The sequence below is a fragment of the Bubalus kerabau genome, chromosome 10 (assembly GCF_029407905.1).
Source record: "Bubalus kerabau isolate K-KA32 ecotype Philippines breed swamp buffalo chromosome 10, PCC_UOA_SB_1v2, whole genome shotgun sequence".
In the NCBI taxonomy this organism is placed as follows: domain Eukaryota; kingdom Metazoa; phylum Chordata; class Mammalia; order Artiodactyla; family Bovidae; genus Bubalus; species Bubalus kerabau.
In genome coordinates, this window is record NC_073633.1 from 13,863,068 (window position 1) to 13,886,144 (window position 23,077).

The 23,077-nt window shown below is 39.2% G+C and overlaps 1 protein-coding gene across 4 annotated transcripts in view; it reads left to right on the forward strand.

Moving 5' to 3' along the window:
* The window catches only part of SCAMP1 (secretory carrier membrane protein 1), a 125,771-nt gene extending 107,708 nt beyond the window's left edge, over window positions 1-18,063 (forward strand). For all 4 annotated transcript variants that reach the window (XM_055536643.1, XM_055536645.1, XM_055536646.1 and 1 more), the window contains exon 9: window positions 15,202-18,063. In XM_055536643.1, coding sequence (XP_055392618.1) covers window positions 15,202-15,366 — 165 coding nt within the window. In that variant the 3' untranslated portion in view covers window positions 15,367-18,063. The remainder of the gene's footprint in view (window positions 1-15,201) is intronic.
* The last annotated feature ends 5,014 nt before the right edge of the window (window positions 18,064-23,077 follow it).

The window sequence follows — 23,077 nt, forward strand, 5'->3', positions numbered from 1 at the left end:
TTGAAAACTTCCCTAAAATGGGGAAGGAAATAATCACCCAAGTCCAAGAAACCCAGAGAGTCCCAAACAGGATAAACCCAAGGCGAAACACCCCAAGACACATTAAATACTAGTTATGGGTCAAATAACAAATGGATGAGTCATAGGAGATTGTATATTAAGGGAATACAAAATATCCTTTAATTGATATAAAAGCTAGAATAATTTAGTGTGGAAGAGATAAATACATAAAACATTATTTGTATTTCCTTTGGGCCCTAGTTTTGAATGGTTATTTCTTCCATTGTTAATGTACCTCATCCATATTAATAAAATGATTGTTAACAGTCACTTTTTGTACTTCAGAAGAATTTTAGAAAAGGTTATTTCATTTCTTTAAAAAATAAGTTTTTAAAGCATTTAATTTTTTTCTATACAAAAATGTCTGTTTTGGAGATACTCTTTTGTTTTCTGTTGTTTGTTATTGTTCAGTTACTAAGTTGTGTCCAACTCTTCATGACCCCATTGACTGCAGCCCACCAGGCTCCTCTGTGCTCCGCCATCTCCTGGAGTATGCCCAAATTCATGTCCATTGTGTCAGTGGTGCTATTAACTGTCGCATCCTCTGCCACCCCCTTTTCCTTCTGTCTTCAGTTTTTCCCAGCATCTGGGTCTTTTTCAGTGAGTCAGCTCTGCATCAGGTGGCTGAAGTATTAGAGCTTTAGCTTTAGCATCCGTCCTTCCAATGAATATTCAGGGTTGATTTCCTTTAGGGTTGACTGGTTTGATCTCCTTGCAGTATTCCCATTTCTTAAAGAATTTTCCAGAGTTTATTGTGATCCACACACTCAAAAGCTGTAGAGTAGTCAGTAACGTAGAAGTGGATGTTTTTCTGGATTTCTCTTGCTTTTTCTACAATCCAGTGAATGTTGGCAATTTGATCTCTGGGTCCTCTGACTTTTCTAAATCCAGCTTGAACATCTGGAAGTTCTCAGTTCACATTCTGCTGAAGCCTAGCTTGAAGGATTTTGAGCATTACCTTGCTAGCATGTGAAATGAGAGCAACTGTATGGTAGTTTATACATTCTCTGGAATTGACCTTCTTTGGGATTGGAATGAAAACTAACCTTTTCCAGTCCTGTGGCCACGGATGAGTTTTCCAAATTTGCTGGCATATTGAGTGCAGCAGTTTCACAGCATCATCTTTTAGGATTTGAAATAGCTCAACTGGAATTCCATCACCTCCACTAGCTTTGTTCGTAGTAATGCTTCCTAAGGCCCACTTGACTTAGTATTCCAGGATGTCTGGCTCTAGGTGAGTAACCACACCACTGTGGTTATCTGAGTCAGTAAGACCTTTTTTTGTACAGTTCTGTTGTATTCTCGCCACTTCTTCTTCTTTTCTGCTTTTGTTAGGTCCTTACTCTTTCTGCCCTTTATTGTCCCATCCTTGCATGAAATATTCCCTTGATATCACCAGTTTTCTTATCTAAGACATATCACTATAAACTTCACTCTTCAAAACTTCTTTTGCTGCTTCCTATAAATTTTGAATCATAGTGGTTTCCTGTTTCTTCAGCTGTTTTTTAAATTTTGTCTTTGATTTCTTCAGTGGCCCATTGTTTGTTTAGTAGCATATTGTTTAGTCTCCATGTGTTTGTGGTTTTTTGCATTTTATCCTTGTAGTTGGTGTCTAGTCTTACAGCATTGTGGTCAGAAAAGACGCTTGATAAGAGTCCAGCTTTCTTAAGTTTATTGTGACTTGCTTTATAACCTAACGTGAACTATCCTGGAGAATGTTCCTAGTGCATTTGAAAAGAATGTGATTCTGATACTTTGGATAGAATCCTTTCTATATATTTATTAACTTCATTTGGCCCATTGTGTTAAGGCCAGTGTTACGTTATTGATTTTCTGTCCATTGATGTAAGTAGGGTGTTTAAGTTTGCTCCTAATATTGGGTTGATGTCAAATTTCTCTTTATGTGTGTTAGTGCTGTACGTGAAAGTGAAGTCACTCCATCGTGCCCGACTCTTTGCGACCCCATGGATAGTAGCCTGCACCAAGCTCCTCCGTCCATGGGATTTTCAAGGCAAAAGTACTGGAGTGGGTTGCCATTTCCTCCTCCAGGGAATCTTCCCAACCCAGGGATCGAACCCAGGTCTCTCACATTGTAGTACTTTGCATATTTAGGCTCCTATGTTGTGTGCATGTATATTTCCCACTGTTATATCTGTTTCTGGATTGAACTCTTGATCATTATGTAATGTCCTTTTTTGTCTTTTGTTACTGTTTGTTTTACCATCTGTTCTGTCTGATACAAGTATTGCTCCTCCAACTTTTCCGCTTTTGTTTGCAAGGAATACCTTTTTCCATCTCCTCACTTTCAGTCCATGTGTGTTACTTTAGGTCTAAAGTGACTCTCTTGTAGACGGAACATATATGAGTCTTATTTTTGTATTCAGTCAGCTGCTCTGTCTTCTGATTGGACCATTTAGTCTATTTATGTTTAATATAATTACTGATAGGTATGTTCTTATTGGCATTGTGTTCATTGTTTTTCTGAATAATTTTTGTAATTTATTTCTTTCCTTTGCTCTCTTCCTTTGTGATTTGATGACCATCTTTAGTGTTATATTTGAATTCCTTTCTGTCTTTCATGTGTGTATCAATTACACACTTTTGGTTTGTTGTTACTAAGAGGTTTATATATAGCAATCTATATAAGTTTGAACACATTTTAACTCTGAAATTTTACTCTTCCAATCCATCACATTTACATCATATTTTACATCTTATTTCGTGTATTCCTTAGCTAATGGTTGTGGATATAGATAATTTTTCTGCTTTTGTCTTTTAAGCTTTACTGGCTGTATATGTGGTTAATTTACTACCATTATGCTTGTCTTTGCCAGTGAGATTTTTCCTTTTGTAATTTTCATATTTCTAGTAGTGGCTTTTTCTACTTTGAGAAGTCTCTGACATTTCTTATAAATCTGGTTTTGTGGTGTTGAATTCTTTCAGCTTTTGCGTGTCTGTAAAACTTTTGGTCTCTCCTTCAAATGGGGAGGAAACCCTTGGTGCGCCGTCTTAGCTGCAGGTTTGTCCATTCATCACTTTAAATGTGCTGTGCTGTTCCCTCCACCCTGTAGAGTTTCTCTTAAAAAGGAAGCTGAAAGCCTTATGGGAGTTTCCTTGTATGTAACTTGTTTCTTTTCCCTTGTTGCTTTTAATACTCTGTTTTATCTTGACTTTTGCTATTTTAATTACAGTGTGTCTTCCTAGTCCTCTTTAGGTTGATCCTTTTTGGGGTTCTCTGTGCTTTGACCTAGATGTCTGTTTCCTTTCCCAGAGAAGGGAAGTTTTCAGCTATTATGTCTTCAAATATGTGCTCTGCCCCCTTTTTTTCTTTTTACCTTCTGTGAAAGGGACCTCTATGAAGTGAATGTTAGCATGTTTGATATTGATTTCAAGATCTTTTAACTGTCCTCATTTTTTTAAATTCTTTTTTTTTTTCTGTTCTGTTTGAGTGATTCCACTGCTCTCTCTTCGTGTCTCTGATTTGTTCCCCGCATCATCTAACCTACTATTCATCCCTTGTAGTGTAGTTTTAATTTCAGTTACTGTATCTCCAGCTCTGTTTGATTACTCTTTGTACTTTCTAACTCTTTGTTAATCTTATCACTGTCCTGCATTCTTTATTATGATCATTACCTTAAATTATTTTTTGTGTAGATTGCCTTTCTCCACTTTACTTATTTCTTCCTTTGGGGTTTTATCATATTATTGAAACATATTCCTCCATTACCTCATTTTGGCTCAGGTACTGTCTTCATTTCTCTGTATTTGGTAGGTTTGTTACATTTCCTGATCTTAGAGAAGTGGTGTTAAGTAGGACACACCCTACATGTCCCAGCGGTGCACTCCCCTCTGATCCCCAGAGCTACGTGATCTGGGGTTGCCCCCTGTGGAGGTTGCATGGGCCCGTTCATTGTTGCATACCGACTACTGTGGGCAGTCTGGCAGACATGGCCGGCCCTCAGTCTGGTTGGTTGCTATGCCTTGCCTTGTGTAGAGGCTGTCAGCCACTGGTGGGCCAGGCTGTGTCATGCGGTGGCTGATTACAAAGCCCCGGGGGTCCCAGGGCTCGTGCTGGCCCTCTGTTGGGTAGAGTTGTGTGTCATGGTGGCTGGTTTGTATGCTGGGTGTCCGAGATCCCATGTTGGCCTTCTGCTGGATGGGGCCAGTTTCTGACATAGATGTTTGCCAGGTGCATAGTGTTCAGAAGCTGGTGTTGGCCCTCTTTTGGGTGGGATTGGGGCCCAAGGACTCCCAGGTCTGGTGACTGCCCTTTGCTGCGTAAGTCTGAGTCTTGGGGCTGGTGCTGGCCCACTTGTGAATGTAGGCGGGTCCTAGGTCTTTGACTGCAGAACAAGGGCATCCTAAACCTAGAGTCAGCCTGTTTGTGGATGGGGCCAGGATACGGGGGGTCCCAGGGCTAGCGCTGTGTCAGTGGAGGATGGACTCAAGCTCTGGGGTCTTTGACTGCATGGCTGTGGAGATCTGGGGGTTGATGTTAACCAGGGGTTTGTGGGGCTGGGTCCTGAGTTAGCTGGGGGCTCAGAGGAGTCTGTGGCTTCTGGCCTGGTGGTGCGTTAGGCTGGGTCCACCTCTTAGAAGCTTGGCCTGAGGTGCCCTCATTCTGGTGCTGACAGGTTTGTGTGTGGGGTCAGGTCTCAGCCCTGATAAGCAAGAAGGAAGATTCCAAACTGGCATTTTCTATTACCAGTGTCCTCGTGGTGGCACAAGTTCCCCAAATTGGCTGCCACCAGCATCTGTGTCCCTGAGGTGAGTTCCAGTTGCCTCTTTGTCTCCAGGAGGCTCTCCAAGTGGGTCCCACCCAGGCTCTTTTCAGATGACTTCTTCTGCCCTGGGTCTCAAACCAGGTGGCATTTTGTGTGAGCCCTTTAAGAGCGAAGTCTTTGCTGGGAGAGCAATCACCAATCTCAGATATGCAGATGATACTACTCTAAAGGCAGAAAGTGAAAGGGAACTAAAGAGCCTCTTAGTGAGGATGAAAGAGGAGAGTGAAAAAGCTGGCTTAAAATTCAACATTCAGGAAACTAAGCTCATGACATCCAGTCCCATCACTTCATGGCAAATAGAAGGGGAAAAAGTGAAAGCTGTAAGAGATTTTGTTTTCTTGAACTCCAGAATCACTGCAGATGGTGACTTCAGCCATGAAATTCAGACGCTTGCTCCTTGAAAGAAAAGCTATGACCAACCTAGACAGCTTATTAAAAAGCAGAGACATTACTTTGCCAACAAAGGTCTGTCTAGTCAAAAGTTTTGGTTTTTCCAGTAGTCATGTATGGATGTGAGAGTTGGACCATAAAGAAGGCTGAGCACCGAAGAATTGATGCTTTCAAATTGTGGTGCTGGAGAAGACACTTGAGAGTCCCTTGAACAGCAAGGAGATCAAACCAATCAATCCTAAAGGAAATCAACCCTGAATATTCACTGAAATGACTGATCCTGAAGCTGAAGCTCCAGTACCTTGGCCACCTGATGCAAAGAGCTGACTCATTGGAAAAGACCCTGATGCTTGGAAAGATTGAAGTCAAAAGAAGGGAGTGGCAGAGGATGAGATGGTTAGATAACATTAGTGATTCTGTGGACCTGAATTTGAGCAAATTCCAGAAGATAGGATAGTGAGGGACAGGGAAGCCTGGCAGGCTGCAGTCCATGGGGTCGTAAAGAATCAGACACGACTGAGCAGGACTGAACAACAACATCAGCAGCTCTGTTTCCTGCAGCCCTCTGGCTCCTCAGAAAGCAAGCCTTGCTGGCCTTCAAAACCAGAAGCTCTGGGGGCTCACCTTCCCTGACCAGGAACCCAGTGTGGGACTGGACCACCTCACTTCTCAGGGAGAATCTCTGTGATTCTAATTATCCTCCCGTTGACAGGTCACCCACCCAGGGTGTTAGGCCTTGACTGTACTGCATCTGTGCCTCTATTACCATCTTCATTTGCTTCCTTCTTTATAGCTTTACTTTTAGTAGATCTTGTCTGCTAGTCTTCAGGTATTTCTCATTAATAGTTGGTCTGTAAGTAGCTTTAAGGTGGGTTCACCTGTGGGAGAAGATGAGCTCAGCATTTTCCTTCTCTGCCACCCAAGAAGTAGTTTCTTGACATGGTGTTCCAGAAGCTTTAATGGAAATAATACACGTGAATTGTTTTGTTTAAATAAAGTACCATGATTTTTAAATTTCCACGGTATATAATATTTTGTGTGTCATTCAACCATGTTGTACACTAAGGTATTTTTGAAGATAAATGAGGGATGCAGAATTCTTTCTGGAGTTGTGTCTCACATGTTGGACTTCTCAGATGACACTAGTGTGTAAAGAACCGACCTGCCAATGCAGGAGATGTAAGAGACACGAGTTTGATCCCTGGGTCGGGAAGATTCCCTGGAGGAGGGCATGGCAACCCACTCCAGAGAATGCCATGGACAGAGAGAGGAGCTTGGTAGGCTACAGTCCAAAAAGAGTCGGACACAACTGAAGCGACTTAGCATGAATGTGGCACTTTGGCAGACATTTTAAAGTTTACTTTGAGTTTTACTCATCTAGCGTGTTCTCATTTGATCCTCAGGAAAACTCTGAGAGATAAGAAGTATTCTTTGTTGTATTGGAAGTTAACTTGAGGTTTTCAGTGGTGTCCAGCCCTGTAGAAAGTAGTGGAATCAGTAGATATAAAATCTAGTGTCTTTTCTGTGATACTCCTAGGACGAAATATGTAGTTTAGTGCAGTTCTCATAAGCAGAAGAAATAGCAAGTATTTCAGTTGTTCAGTTTTTGTTTTTAATTACATTGCTTTACCTTAAAACTGTATTCCCGATTTCTTAAGGAGTATGTTATTAATAGGTTTCACTGAAACATAACAGGGAAATGGTAAGCTTTTTGCAATGTTGAGCCTTGTAAGTAGCCCATTTTGCTGGGACACTGAAATGAGGAATCACCCTTTCACATGGATATCGTGGATTAAACCAGTATTTGATCATTGTGCACGATACATAGGTACTGTTTTCCCTCTAGGTGGCTCCCTGGGTCTGTACAAATACAGATCATTGAAAAATGTGTTATTCCTACCTCTCTTTTCCCTCTCTGCTCTGTGGGGCTATGAGTTACATTTTAAGTAATTAAACCATAAAGTCCACTAGGATATAATATCAGCCACTCAATTTAATATAAATTTTAAAAAAGGAATAAGCAAGTTAGAACAAATGTTTGTTAATTACATGCCCATAAATTGAGGGGGACGGGGGGAGGGTAAAGGGGAAAGACAGATAAGTAAAAAAGGTTTATTAGATTTCTGTAATACATTTAATTTGTAGGAGGTAATTATATGTACTTGTTATGAGATAAATTGCTCGAACATAGGTGTAGTAATTTATCTGCACATATATTTTTTATAAAAAAAACTTGGTTGGGAAAGGAATAAAAATAGTGCCATATTTATGATACTGCCTTGGTACTAAAAGAATTTTAAGATTCAACCGTATAGGTATTTGAGTGCTCTTTTTCTCCCTGACCCTTTAGTACTTTGATCCATAGTAATATGGCATTTGCTTACGCTACTGTATCAGAAGAACTGGGGGCTTTTACCCCATTATTCCCATAATGGCTCTTCATTCCTTAACTGCTTTCTTCCCTTGGCGTCTGTGAAAAGATCCCTGGTTTTTCTCATTCCTCTCTCAATCATTTCTTGTTGTTATGAGTATGTCTTAAATATAGGTGCCTTAACAGGCCTCGGTACTTGATTTCCTTTTGTTTCTGCTTTCTGTGCTCTCGCACCATGTGCAGTTAGCTGACGTCAGAGTTGCAGCTACCATTTATGTGCCATTGGTTTCCAGGTCCCTGTCCCTAGTCCATTTCTGTCTAGCTTCCAACCAGATTTTCACCTGTCTGCCATGGCAGTCTCAGAGTAGGTATTCCATAAACATTTGTGCAATGGATGAATGCTTAGAACTTAGCGTGTGCTCTCCCTACTAAAACAACCTGTCCTCTCTCCTCTTGAAACAATGTCTCAGTATCTAAGCTTAACCTGAAAGCATTTGACTCCTTTGCCTTTCCCTCACTCTGCACTTAGCCACAATTACCAGTTCCTATGTCTCTGAGCTTGGAGAAAGGGCTGACTTGGGTGCACTGCCCCCATCCTCCAAACCTGCTTTGATGACATTCTAGTCAGGCTTCTAATTTAGGCCTTAATCACAAGGCAGTGTAATTACAAGTTCACTTTTCTGTCTCATCTTTCTTCCCCCCAAGTTTGTAGCCATGTAATAAATAAATATTTGTCCTAAAATGTTTTGTTGTTATTTCCTTTCTCAAATTTGTGTTAGATTGAGTGGGTGATGTTATGGATTGATGTGCTTCGTAGTTTATTGCATCTTAGAAAGAGATGCTAATAGAGTATTTTTGAACCCTGCTTGTAAGAATCTAAGATTTGAGTGAAGAATCAGTATGGACAGATAGTTCTCAGAAGTATTTCCTCTTAAATCCTTTAAGACCTGACCATACACAAAATATTAAATAGTGTACAGAGTGAATAGCACAAGTATCTTTAAGGATATACATATTGCGTGGTACATTAAATGATAAAATGATACAATTTGATATATAGGGTCAGTGGTGTATATGTAGACAACATAGAAATAGGTAAGGTATTGTTTTCTTGGCGTTGTCTTGGGTAGTAAGTTCATGTATTTAAGTCGGAGTGTCTCTTGTTGTTTGTTGTTCAGTTGCACAGTCGTGTCTGGCTCTTTGTGACCTCATGGACTGCAGCACGCCAGGCTTCCCTGTCCTTCCCTATCTCCTGGAGTTAGCTCAAACTCATGTCCCTTGAGTCAGTGATGCCATCCAACCATCTCATCCTCTGTCATCCCCTTTTCCTCCCGCCTTCAATCTTTCCCAGCATCAGGATCTTTGTCAATGTGTCAGTTCTTTCCATCAGGTGGCCAAAGTATTGGAGTTTCAGCTTCAGTCTTTCCAATGAATATTCAGGACTGAGTTCCTTTAGGATGGACTGGTTGGATCTCCTTGCAGTCCAAGGGACTCTCAAGAGTCGTCTCCAACACCACAGTTCAAAAGCATCAATTCTTCGGCGCTCAGCTTTCTTTATAGTCTAACTCTCACATCCATATGTGACTACTGGAAAAACCATAGCTTTGACTGTATAGACCTTTGCTGGTGAAGTAATGTCTCTGCTTTTTATCTAGGTTTGTCTTAACTTTGCTTCCAAGGAGCAAGCATCTTTGAATTTCATGGCTACAGTCACAGGCCACAGGGATTTTGGAGCCCAAGAAAGTATAGTCTCTCACTGTTTCCATTGTTTCCCCATCTATTTGCCATGAAGTGATGGAACTGGATGCCATGATCCTAGCTTTTTGAATGTTGAATTTTAAGCTAGCATTTTCACTCTCCTCTTACATCCTCATTAAGAGCCTCTTTAGTTCCTCTTCACTTTCTGCCATGAGTGGTGTCATCTGCATGTCTGAGGTTATTGATATTTCTCCTGACAGTCTTGATTTCAGCTTGTGATTCATCCAGCCTGGCATTTCGCATGATGTACTCTGCATATAAGTTTAAATAAATGGGGTGACAATATACAGCCTTGACACACTTCTTTCCTAATTTTGAACCAGTCTGTTGTTCCATGTTGGGTTTTAACTGTTGCTTCTTGACCTGCATATAGGTTTCTCAGGAGGCAGGTAAAGTGGTCTGGTATTCCCATCTCTTAAAGAATTTTCCACAGTTTGTTGCATTCCGCACAGTCAGAGGCTTTACTGTAGTCAGTAAAGTGAAAGTAGATGTTTTTCTGGAATTCTCTTGCTTTTTCTATTATCCAACGAATGTTGGCAATTTGATCTCTGGTTCCTCTGCCTTTTCTAAATCCAGCTTGTACATCTGGAAATTTTCAGTTCACGTACTGTTGAAGCCTAACTTGAAGGATTGGTTAGTTTTCTGTGATTGTGGTTTTCAGTCTGTCTGCCCTCTGATGGAGAAGGATAAGAGGCTTATGGAAGCTTCCTCATGGGAGTGACTGACAGAGTGGGAAACTGGGTCTTGTTCTGATGGGTGGGGCCATGCTCAATAAATCTTTAATCAATTTTCTGTTGAAGGGAAGGGCTGTGTTCCTTCCCTGTTATTTGACCTGAGGCCAAACTATGGTGGAGGTAATGAAGATAACCTCCTTCAAAAGGTCCCAGGCACACACTGCTACCCTCGGTGCCTCCAACCCTGCAGCAGGCCACCACCAACCCACGCCTCTGCCGGAGACTCCTGGACCCTCACGGGCAAGCCTGGGTCAGTCTCTTGTGGGGTCACTGCTCCTTTCTCCTGGGTCCTGGTGCACACAGGGTTCTGTTTGTGCCCTCCAAGAGTCTGTTTCCCCAGTTCTATATAAGTTCTGGCAGCTCTGTGGTGGGTTAATGGTGACCTCCTCCAAGAGGGCTTATGCCATACCCAGGTCTTCTGCACCCAAAGCCCCTGCCCCTGCAGCAGCAGTCCACTGCGAACTCATAGCTCCTCAGGAGACACCCAAACACAGTTCTGTCTCAGTCTCTGCGGGGTCTCTGGGTCCTGGTGCACACAAGTTATGTTTGAGCTCTCCAAGCGTCTCTGGCAAGTATGGGGTTTGGTTCTAAATGCAATTTTGCAGCAGACAGACTGAACACCACAGTCATGGAAAACTAATCAATCTGATCACATGGACAGCAGCCTTGTCTAACTCAGTGAAAATATGAGCCATGCCGTTTAGGGCCACCCAAGACAGACGGGTCATGGTGGAAAGTTTTGACAAAACGTGGTCCACTGGAGAAGGGAATGGCAAACCACTTCACTATTCTTGCCTTGAGAACCCCATGAACAGTATAAAAAGGCAAAAAGATAGGACACTGAAAGATGAACTCCACAGGTTGGTAGGTGTCCAATATGCAACTGGAGATCAGTGGAGAACTAACTCCAGAAAGAATAAAGAGATGGAGCCAAAGCAAAAACAACACCCAGTTGTGGATGTGTGGTGATGGAAGTAAAGTCCGATGCTGTTAAGAGCAATATTGCATAGGAACCTGGAATGTTAGGTTCATGAATCAAGGCAAATTGGAAGTGGTCAAACAGGAGATGGCAAGAGTGAACATACACATTTTAGGAATCAGCGAACTAAGATGGACTGGAATGTGTGAATGTAACTCAGAAGACCATTATATCTACTTCTGTGGGCAAGAATCCCTTAGAAGAAATGGAGTAGCCATCGTAGTCAGCAAGAGTCCGAAATGCAGTACTTGGATTCAGTCTCAAAAATGACAGAATGATCTCAGTTCATTTCCAAGGCAAACCATTCAGTTTCACAATAATCCAAGCCTACGCCCTAACCAGTAATGAGGAAGAAGCTGAAATTGAACGGTCCTATGAAGACCTACTAGAGAAGGCAATGGCACCCCACTCCAGTACTCTTGCCTGGAAAATCCTGTGGATGGAGGAGCCTGGTGGGCTGCCGTCTATGGGGTCACACAGAGTCGGACACGACTGTAGCAACTTAGCAGCAGCAGCAGCAGCATGAAGACCTACAAGACATTCTAGAACTAACACCCAAAAAAGACGTCCTTTTCATTATAGGGGACCGGAATGCAAAAGTAGAAAGTCAAGAAATACCTGCAGTAACAGGCAAATTTGGCCTTGAAGTATAGAATAAAGAAGGGCAAAGGCTAGCAGAGTTTTGCCAAGAGAACACACTGGTCATAGCAAACACCCTGTTCCAACAACACAAGAGTCTACACATGGACATCACCAGATGGTCAACATCAAAATCAAATTGATTATATTCTTTGCAGGCAAAGATGGAGAAACTATACAGTCAGCAAAAACAATTCGGGAGCTGACTGTGGCTCAGATCATGAACTTCTCATTGCCAAATTCAAACTTAAATTGAAGAAAGTAGGGAAAACCACTAGGCCATTTAAGTATGACCTAAATCAAATCCCTTACAACTTTACAGTGGATTGATAAATAGATTCAAGGGATTAGATCTGTTAGAGTGCCTGAAGAACTATGGACAGAAGTTTGTGACATTGTACAGAAGGCAGTGATTGAGACCATTCCCAAGAAAAGGAAATGCAAAAAGGCAAAATGGTTGTCTGAGGAGGCCTTACAAACAGCTATGAAAAGAAGAGAAGCGAAAGGCAAAGGAGAAAAGGAAAGATATACCACATTGAATGCAGAATTCCAGAGAATAGCAAGGAGAGGTAAGAAAGCTTTCCTCAGTGATCAGTGTGAACAAATAGAGGAAAACAATAGAATGGGAAAGACTAGAGATCTCATCAAGAAAATTAGAGATACCAAGGGAAATTTTCATGCAAAGATGGGCACAATAAAGGACAGAAATGATACTAACAAAAGCAGAAGATATTAAGAAGAGGTGGATAGAATACACAGAAGAACTATACGAAAATGATCTTAATGACCCAGATAACCACAGTGGTGTGATCACTCACCTAGAGCCAGACATCTTGGAATGTGAAGTCAAGTGGGCCTTAGAAAGCATCACTATGAACAAAGCTAGTGGAAGTGATGGAATTCCAATTGAGCTATTTTAAATCCTCAAAGATGATGCTGTGAAAGTGCTGCACTCAATATGCCAGCAAATTTGGAAAACTCAGCAGTGGCCACAGGACTGGAAAAGGTCAGTTTTCATTCCAATCCCAAAGAAAGGCAATGCCAAAGAATGCTCAAACTACTGCACAATTGCACTCATCTCACATGCTAGCAAAGTAATGCTCAAAATTCTCCAAGGCAGGCTTCAACAGTATGTGAACCGTGGACTTCCAGATGTTCAAGCTCGATTTAGCAAAGGCAGCGGAACCATAGATCAAATTGCCAGCATCTGTTGGATCACTGAAAAAGTGAGAGAGTTCCAGAAAAACATCTACTTCTGTTTTATTAACTATGCCAAAGTCTTTGACTGTGTGGATCACAACAAATTGTGGACAATTCTGAAAGAGATGGGAATACCAGACCACCTGACCTGCCTGCTGTGAAATCTGTATACAGGTCAAGAAACATCAGTTAGAACTGAACATGGAACAACATACTGGTTCCAGATCTGGAAAGGAGTACGTCAAGGCTGTTGTCACCCTGCTTCTTTAGCTTATATGCAGAGTACATCATGAGAAATGCTGGACTGGATGAAGCATAAGCTGGAATCAAGATTGCTGGGAGAAATATCAATAACCTCAGATATGCAGATGACACTACCCTTATGGCAGAAAGAGAAGAACTAAAGAGCCTCTTGATGAAAGTGAAAGAGGAGAGGGAAAAAGCTGGCTTAAAGCTCAACATTCAGAAAACTAAGATCATGGCATCCATCCCATCTCTTAATGGCAAATAGATGGGGAAACGATGGAAACAGTGAGAGACTTTATTATTTTGGGCTCCAAACTCACTGCAGATGGTGACTGCAGCCATGAAATTAAAAGATGCTTGTTCCTTGCAAGAAAAGTTATGATCAGCCTTGACAGCTTATTAAAAAGCAGAGATATTTTTTTTGCCAACAAAGGTTCATCTAGTCAAAGCTATGATTTTTCCAGTAGTCATGTATGGATGTGAGAGTTGGACTATAAAGAAATTTGAGCACCAAAGAATTGATGCTTTTGAACTGTGGTGTTGGAGAAGACTCTTGAGAGTTCCTTGGACAGCAAGGAGATCCAACCAGTCCATCCTGAAGGAACTCAGCCCTGAATATTCATCAGAAGAACTGATCCTGAAGCTGAAATTCCAATACCTTGGCCATGTGATGTGAAGAACTGACTCATTGGAAAAGACCCTGATGCTGGGAAAGATTGAAGGTGGGAGGAAAATGGGACGACAGAGGATGAGATGGTTGGATGGCATCCCTGACTCAGTGGACATGAGTTTGAGTAAACTCTGGGAGTTGGTGATGGACAGGGAGGCCTGGCGTACCGCAGTCCATGGGGTTGCAAAGAGTCGGACATGACTGAGCGACTGAAGTGAACTGAACTTGAAGGATTTTGAGCATGACCTTGCTAGCATGTGAAATGAGTGCAATGGTGCAGTAGTTTGAACATTCTTTGACATTGCCCTTCTTTGGTATTGAAATGAAAACTGACCTTTTCCAGTCCTGTGGCCACTGCTGAGTTTTCCAAATTTACTGGCATCTTGAGTGCAACACTTTCACAGCATCATCTTTTAGGATTTAAAATAGCTCAACTGAAATTCTATCACCTCCACTAGCTTGGTTTGTAGTGATGCTTCTTAAGGCCCATTTGACTTCACACTCCAGGATGTCTGGCTCTAGGTGAGTGATCACACCATTGTGGTTATCTGGGTCAGTAATATCATTTTCGTATAGTTCTTCTGTATATTCTTTCCACCTCTTAATATCTTCTGCTTTTGTTAGTATCATTTCTGTCCTTTATTGTGCCGGTCTTTGCATGAAAAGTTCCCTTGGTATCTCTGATTTTCTTGACGAGATCTCTAGTCTTTCCCATTCTATTGTTTTCCTCTATTTCTTTACATTGTTGACTTAGGACTGCTTTCTTATCTCTTCTTCCTAATTGGAACTTTGCATTCGGAAGTGTATACCTTTCCTTTTGCCTTTTGCCTTTCACTTCTCTTCTTTTCATAGCTGTTTGTAAGGCCTTCTCAGACAACCAGTTTGCCTTTTAAATTTCTTTTTCTTGGGGATGGTTTTCATCTTTGCCTGCTGTACAACCTCCAGCTATAGTTATTCAGGTACTCTTATCAGATCTAATCCCTTGAATCTATTTGCCATTTCCACTGTATAATCCTAAGGGATTTGTTAGGTTTAAACCAGTCTTTTTAAGGCTGTAAATATCTTAACTTGGTACAGTGGAAAGCATAGCTTTTTGCTTTTGGTTAAGCTGTTTTTAAAAATTATTCTTGGTTTGGCATAGGCATAATTATCTCTTCTGCATTGCAGATAAAAAGGAAAAATCTGGTTTAAGAAAATATTTACATGCAGTGTTGTGTTCCAGTGTTGGGGCTGATGTCCTTGATCTTAGGACTCCTGCCTCGCATCTATTCTTTGTATCTCTGAGTCATGTTGAGACGAATTGAAGAGCTGTTGCTAAAGAACATGTAAGATTACCGCTCATCTTCTCCCACTTTTTTGTGCCTCCTTAGGTACATGGACTGTATCGCACAACAGGTGCTAGTTTTGAGAAGGCCCAACAGGAGTTTGCAACAGGTGTGATGTCCAACAAAACTGTCCAGACCGCGGCCGCAAACGCAGCTTCAACTGCAGCGAGCAGTGCAGCTCAGAATGCGTTTAAGGGTAACCAAATTTAGAGAGTCTTCCGACAACGCACTGTTACCTTTTGATTGTACTTTTTTCTCTAGTTACTGTATTCTATACATTTTTTTTTTTGTTCCAAACACACAGCACGTATATTTCCTAATCTCTTGTGCATGGGCTAAAACCAGAAAAACTTCCTCGTCTTATTATTTACCTGACAGTTTCTCAATAGTTCAGTGCCCCTTGCAGAAAAAATATTACATACAAAATAAACATTCTCCATATTTTTGGGGGATGAATATTCGGCGAATCATTTCAGTGGTGGCACACTGAAATTCACATGGCACCTCCTAGAAATTCACATGGCACCTCCTAGAAATTCACATGGCACCTCCTAGAAAATGCACTTGGTACTTGCTGCGGTCCTTCCGTGCAGAATCCTAGACATAAAAATTACACATTGGAGCAGTAAAGCAATGCTTCATTCCTTTTCCTTATTTATATTGAAAGAAATAGGACACCTGAAATTTAGGGACTTTTAAATTGGCTTGCTTTTTAGCGGTGTCAGTCACCAGTGAAGAGCCTGTGCTTTTCAAAGCAGATAATGTAAATTTTATCTTTTTATTTTCTTTATTTAGAGTAGTTGATATTTTGATAATCAATCTCTGATCTTGCATGGAGACCATGTTTCTTAAAAGAATTAGTATTTTGGGTTATGCACTGCTTATGGTTGTAGGATTGGGGACTTGTTTATAGAATCATAGAAATGATTTTCTATAATACTTTCTTTTAAATAAAAATGTACTGGGATGTAATATGAAGATATAATATGCAGTGCATTATCCAAAAAAAGTAGATAATTGGTGGAATAAGATGTAGTGATGATAATACCTTTTTGTTTTTAATTTTCAGTATTCATGCCATAGTAAAATATTACTGTTTGGAAACTTTGGTATATTCTTGTGGCTACTCTTTTTAATTGAACTGAGCTTGTGTTGGGCAGCTCTCTTTTGGGGTATGCTTGTGTACTTTTTAACAGAGGTGTTAAAGTCTAGCCTGACTCCATGTCCTAAAAGAACGTAACAGTATTTAAGATACTATTTTTTTTAGCCTCTCATGTCTAGTTGGCATTAAAAAGACCCTGATACTTCACTATACTTGAATCCCTAATGCACCTCAGTCTTTGAATTTTTGAGACACACTGAACACACTAAAATCTATAGCAATAGAAAAAATAAAACATTTAACTTGAACCAAGCAAGAAAATACAGATATAGTTGATGCATTAGTTATGAACATAATCATGTTAAAATTGTTACTATCCAGCACAGGACTTCATTCTTATAGTATACTTGGATTGAAACTTTGAATCATTTTTAATAACTGATTAAATGCCTCAAAGAGAGCACTTGTAAAGTCATAGTACTGTTGTTTTGGAAGTCATTAGCAGACCTCAGATTGCAGAATAATGAGTATGTTGTATGCAATTTGATTTTAAGGAAGGGTAGTCTGTTGGATTATATTATTTGATACTAAAAAATCAGCTGGGTGTAAATGGTTAAATCATTTTTATTCTTCCCCCCAAATTTGGAGTTAAAATGAGTTTCATCCTAGAGGTAGGAAGGTAAATTCTCCTATTTATGAAAGAAGCTTTGTGTGATGCTAGATATAACTCAGATTCATCCAGATGGTGTTTACGTTTGATTTATTTGGGGCTTTGTTGAAGTAATATACTTGGAAGATATTTCTTTTATTCTGATGAAAATAGGATTCAGAGTATGAATTTAAAGCTGTTTTTATGAATATTTCTGATCAGTGATAATCTCTACCTACTTTCTCAACCAAATAAGCCCATTCAAGTTTTTTAGGGCCTATAATCTTACTGAAAAACGTTTCATCAGTATGCTTTGTTGAGCGTGGATTTTACAAATATTCAAAACATTAACCACAAAATACAACAAAAGCACTTAGGTCTGTCATTATCTTTCAAGTTCCTTTTGTTTCTCCTTAAACTACAGATGAAAACTTTATCATAGAGACTTTTGAAGAATACTGAGATATCAATACTTTTCTTGAAGAACTATGAATGCTTCTCTCTGTTCTGTAGAAATCCTCTATTGCTAAGTGGCAAAGAATAATTACAACCAACAGTACCTTTTTTTTTTTGTTTGGATGGTGGAAGTGTTGTTTTAAATTCCAGTTATTTGGGTTAATACAAGCTTATAAGGAGAAAAATGTTTTTTAAAAACATAAATGTGCATTAAAACGATGGCACTGCTTAACAGTTTGATAAGGTAGAGGAGTTTTTAATTCTTATAATCTCTATTCTCTTAACAATTATTAGTAAATAGTCACATTTGCACTCAGTAGAAGATTGGCATTTGTTAGTGGTTTGTATTTAATATTAGTGTTACCCAGTATCACAATCATGAAGTGGTCTTCACGTTGTAAGGAGCCACGTCAGTTTTCAGTTTGTAGTATTGTTTTGGCTATTTTATTTCAAACGAAAGTTTGAACACTGGAAGATCATTGCTCAGTGGTGTTTAATTTGGAACTTGGATTATTTATCTAAGGATGTCTGTATATTTTGTCAATGAGTAATATTGCGCTGCCATTATGGTGATTGTCATGGTTCTCTATAAATGCCCTCCATCTGTCCCTCTACTGTTGCATGTTTTCGGTGGTTTGGAAGTTTTGTATATTTATTGTATTAACACAGAGTGTCATAAAATAAAATGCTGTTTACTGGATGTTTGTTTGTGTAATTTTAAATACTGTATTAGCACTTCAGAGGCAATAATTATACAGAGGACTCAATGTATATAGAAATACCACATTTGATTTTTTAAAACGACATGACAGTTTTTCTGTTGCTTTAGACCTTTGTAGGTAGTGGAACATGAGATTCACTAGTTAAATAGTTTGACCACTGTAAGGTCAAAATACGCAGACTAGAAGCTAGATTTAAAACAGAAAACCCGTGTTGTGGCCCAGACCTCCCCTGCGGGCCCACATGGACGCCTCTGTACTAGTGTTGTGTTGATGCGATCGGGCTTGTTTTCTGTTCCCTAAACTCACTACCTGTTGTTGTCTTATGTACTGATGAAAGTACCAGTTTGTGTATTGTTGGATTTTTTATTTGATTATCTAAAGAGGATATAAAAAATATAGTCTAAAAAAAGTGTTCATGGTGAATCTTATTTGAGAAATTCATGTTAAATTAAAATAGGAACAGCATTTCAGTTTTCTGGGTGTTACCTAAAAGTGACTTTGGATTTTCACTGGATATAGGCCTTTTGTAAATCATGCTGATATAATGTATGGTTTGCATTTTAGAGGGAGTTTATGTTTAATTAAGTTTTAGTTTCTGTAAATCATTTGTAGTACATAATGCTTTTTATAGTTATTGCTTTATCTTTTTCTGAAAACACTGGCATTAGCACCTAATTTTACATTTTTATTGGTAAAACTCTACACTAACTGTTTATGTACAGAATCTGTTACATTTTTTGTGCACTTTTCCCTTATTAGAATTTCTGTGCTGTCACTCATCACTGCACTGTGTCTTCTTTCATTTTCCCTTAAGCTAAATGTTTAAAGGAATTTACTGATTCCTTGTGATTAAGAACTTTAGAGGTGAAATAAAAGCGGTTAATGTAAAAATAATTGAGGATGTTTAAAAATCTGTACTTTGATAGAGTACAAGTGCCACAGTATAAATTTATTTAGAGTAGAACTGTATGTTTTAAAACACTAGAATTGTTTTTAATACTTGTTTATTAAACTAAAAGGTTGTATCTCAGTGGTTAAATAGGATGGAAAGTGAAGTATTTCAACCAGAATTTTAGGGTACATTTTATACAACAGCACGCTTTTTGTAAGAATGAGTATTTTTAAACTTTAAGATTTATCACAATCTATAGAAAGATAGAAAGGAATCTGTAGAAAATTTCTAAGCCTGCCAGATGTTGCCTCTAATCTATCCTAGGTAAATACAATAGATGTCCTTGATTAGAAGATTCTAGCAAAACAGGGAAAGGCTCCCCTCTAGTGTTCTTACCCCTCTTATGGGCTTCATATTTACAGTTTAACTGTGTGGTTTTGATAAGACAAAGCCTTCAACTTAGAGAATTTTCATCAGCACTGTTTATGTTTTCAAATGGCAAGGGGCATAGGAGCCAGCACATAACAGTGCAGTGAGTGTTAAATTTTATCCAAATCTTGATTTATTTTTCAGCTCATAACTTTCTGGAGTTGGCATGGCTGATGGTGTAGTTAAAATTCTTCTGCCACTAAACCCATTTTATCTTTACTGGAGAGAGAAAGTCGTTAATCCTCTTCTGCCTTATAGTGTTTCATATGTTGACTATTATCTTTTGTACATTTAAACAGTTGAATTTGTAGAACCATAGAATGCACATTTTATTTAACTCTTTGTTTTATAGTACTTAGCTTTAATCCTAGAATTCCTCCAGAACTCTTTAAAAATTTTGTGGGCCAGTAATTCTCAAGATAAATCATGGTCATGAGTAGTTGTTACCGTGACAGTTTATATTATTATTCAGGTGTTTGGGAGCTAGGAAGAAAATGCCCCGAATAACTGTTTTTCTTCTGGTGGTTACAGAAGTTCCTACAGCATTATTGTCTCCTACATAAAAACTGGCATACACATCCCTCCAACTAGTTTTCTTCTAGTATGAAAGAAATATGTATCTGTTGTAGGACTACTGCAAAATGTGGAAAATAAGTGAGAAAATAAAGCAATATGTAATTTTTCTCATCTAGAGATACCACTGTTAATGTTTATTGTACTTTTTGCTTTCTTTTTGTATACATACATATTTTATATAGTTAAGGGATATAAATAATGGGAATTTTTATCCTGTTTTTCCCTTACTTGGTATTATATCATAATGACCTGCTAGTTAAGCTTTTAAAATTAACTTATTTATAAAATTAAAATTACATTTCATATAAATTAAAAAAAATATTTACAGCAAAAGGAGTTACAGCGGTTCATAATTTTATACCCACAAATATGTACTGTTAAAATTTGGTTCGTTTCTTTCTGTTAATTTTCCAGGAAGGCCACTTTTTCCCCTAATATTAAGAAATAAGATTTCCCTCTACAGCCTTGTAATTGGTCTTTTGAGGATGTCTGTCCAGCTTTCACAAACCCCACTTCTTTGGACCCCTGAAGACCACATTGGCACCGGATGTCACCTGGCCATAGTGGGCTCATACATGGCTCATTGAATTTTTACTCTGAAGGCAGATTTGTCTAGAATTATACTGTTTCAGAGTTGGGCCATGTGGATAATCATATTCTGCCAAGACTTTGAACGAGTTACCAGAAAACTGATGTGTGATGAAAGTGGAGAATGAAGTAGACATGCAGAAGAAGTAGGATGAAGGACATAGGAAAGACCTTACCAGCTTTCTGTTTCCTTTGTGAGGCCTGACGGTTCACCCCTTTTTTGTTAGCTGGATATTACATTCTCCAAGTAATATTCTTACCCTTTTCTCTCTGAGCTATCTTGAGTCGATTTCCTATGACTTTTTGCTAGAGAATTTTAACTTATACAATGGTTTGTAATCTTTTTTCCAATTCTGATATACATATGTTGAATTTTTCCTATTGATGAATTAGTTCTGTAACAGCGGCTGTATATGCATGTATTACATGTTATTTTTCAAATCCTGTTACTCTTTTAGGTTCTGAATTTCAGGTTTTTTTAATTATTATAAATAACTTACCAAGAAATATATTATTGCTAAATTGCAGACCCAAGCTTGTGTTCTTTCCTTAGCACAATATGCTTGGTCAAAGTGTAAGTATAGATTTTTATGATCTTGGATGTGCATTGTCAAATTGCTCTCCAGAAAATTGTATCAATTTACGCCCTCCATCTCCATCTTTATTTACACTGTGTCGTGACTGGATGTTCCTTTTCTAAGAAGGCTTTGCCATCAGTAGGCTTTAACAAATAATCGGAAGGTTTTCTGAGCATTCTGGTTTCCCACAGATGATGGGCTCAGCTGATACTCCTTGTTTATAAATAGGAGTGACCACGTATCTTGTATCTTCAGAGGAATCTTCTACTTGCTGAAAGCCCTAAGCTAAAGATGACTAGTACAAGATGGAAAAAAAATTGTTGGCCAAAGTAGCCAATCCACTGAGGCTCTCTAGGTAAAAACTAGATTGGGTTTAACAACAGGTTATATTATCCTTCACAGTTTTTAGGACAACGCTTCATTTTTAAGATCGACTCTAAATGATATTAGTCTGGACAGAAGATTCTTTTAACTTTTTTCTAAAAATAACATACTATTGGGGACTTTCTGTATATCAGAAACTGTACTAAATGCTTCACTTAAGTTGGTTACTTAACCCTCACACCAAGCCTGTGCTGGAATTTCTGTTCTTGGGCCCCGTTTTAGAGGAATAGGAAATCACCCCAGTCACTCGGTGAGTGGCAGTGGCAGGGGAGAGGCGGCCAGCGCAGGCCCCCTGCTCTTGGCAAGTGTGGGGTTGCTTCCACCACCCGGTGCCACCTCTCTCCACTTCTCTCTTTTCCATCTTCCACATTTCCAGTAACTCATATCCATCCTCTAGGGACAGTGGACTCTAGAAAACAATTCAGTAATCAAGAAAAAAAGTACAGCGTGTATTTTTGAAAATCTGCAGACCAACGCCTACCTCCACAACCTGTGGGTAAGTACCTGCTGCCTGCTCCTCACAGCAGTGCTGCTTCCTCAGTGATCCTTGGCGTGTGTGCGTGTGGGTGTGTGTGTGTTTGGAGAAACTTAAGTTGCAAACAAATCCTCATTTAATGGTCATATTAGCTATGAAGAAAATAGGCCCCTTATGTAATCATAATGGCTGCTTATTCTTGATGAGAGATTATTTATAATTTTTTTATGGAAGTATAGTTGAAAAGTACAATTTTGTGTTTATTTCTGCTGTGCAGCAAAGTGACTCAGTTACACACATATATACATTTAAAAAATATTCTTTTTCCATATGGTTTATCCCAGGATATTGAATATAGTTCCCTGTGCTATATACAGAGATTGTTTATAATAAAACTATCATTTTTTATCACTGTCATATACTTGATGAATTTTTAATGCTGTTCTCTAGATTGAGCAAATTGAGATATATGTTGTCATCTTGGAAAGTATGAAAAATTACCAGGTTTTTCTCTGAAAGGGAGCAGTGTTTTCATCAGTTGTCATCTTATGGTGTGGCTTTTTTGGAGTTAAATTTGGAAGTTATTCTAAGAGTTTAGTATGCAGAGATGTTGGTGTCCCCTTGGGGTTTGTATTTGTTTTCTCTCTCATGGGTAGAAAGAAACTACAGCTGTTGGAGAATGTAGTCTTTGGTGTCAAACCTGTATTTGAACTTGGGCTTTGCCACTTACCAGCTTTTTCATGTGGGATAAATTACTTAACCTCAGTTAAGTTACTTGGGTGACAGTTAATATATCTATAAAATGAGGATATTAGTTTCTACTCATAAGGTTTTAATGAATAAATGAATTAAAAAGAAGTGCTTAGCGCAGTACCAGCCCATGAAACATGTATAAAGGTTAAAAGTTCTTACTGCCTGTCCATGTTGAAGACTCCCAAGTCTGTGTCACCCATCTGGTCTTCTCTCCACCGTGTGTTTCTAGCTGCACATGGGACTTCACATTGGCAGCCTAGGCTGAACCTTCATGCCTTCACGGTCCCAGTCCCTGCTGGATTCCTGATCTAGGGGAA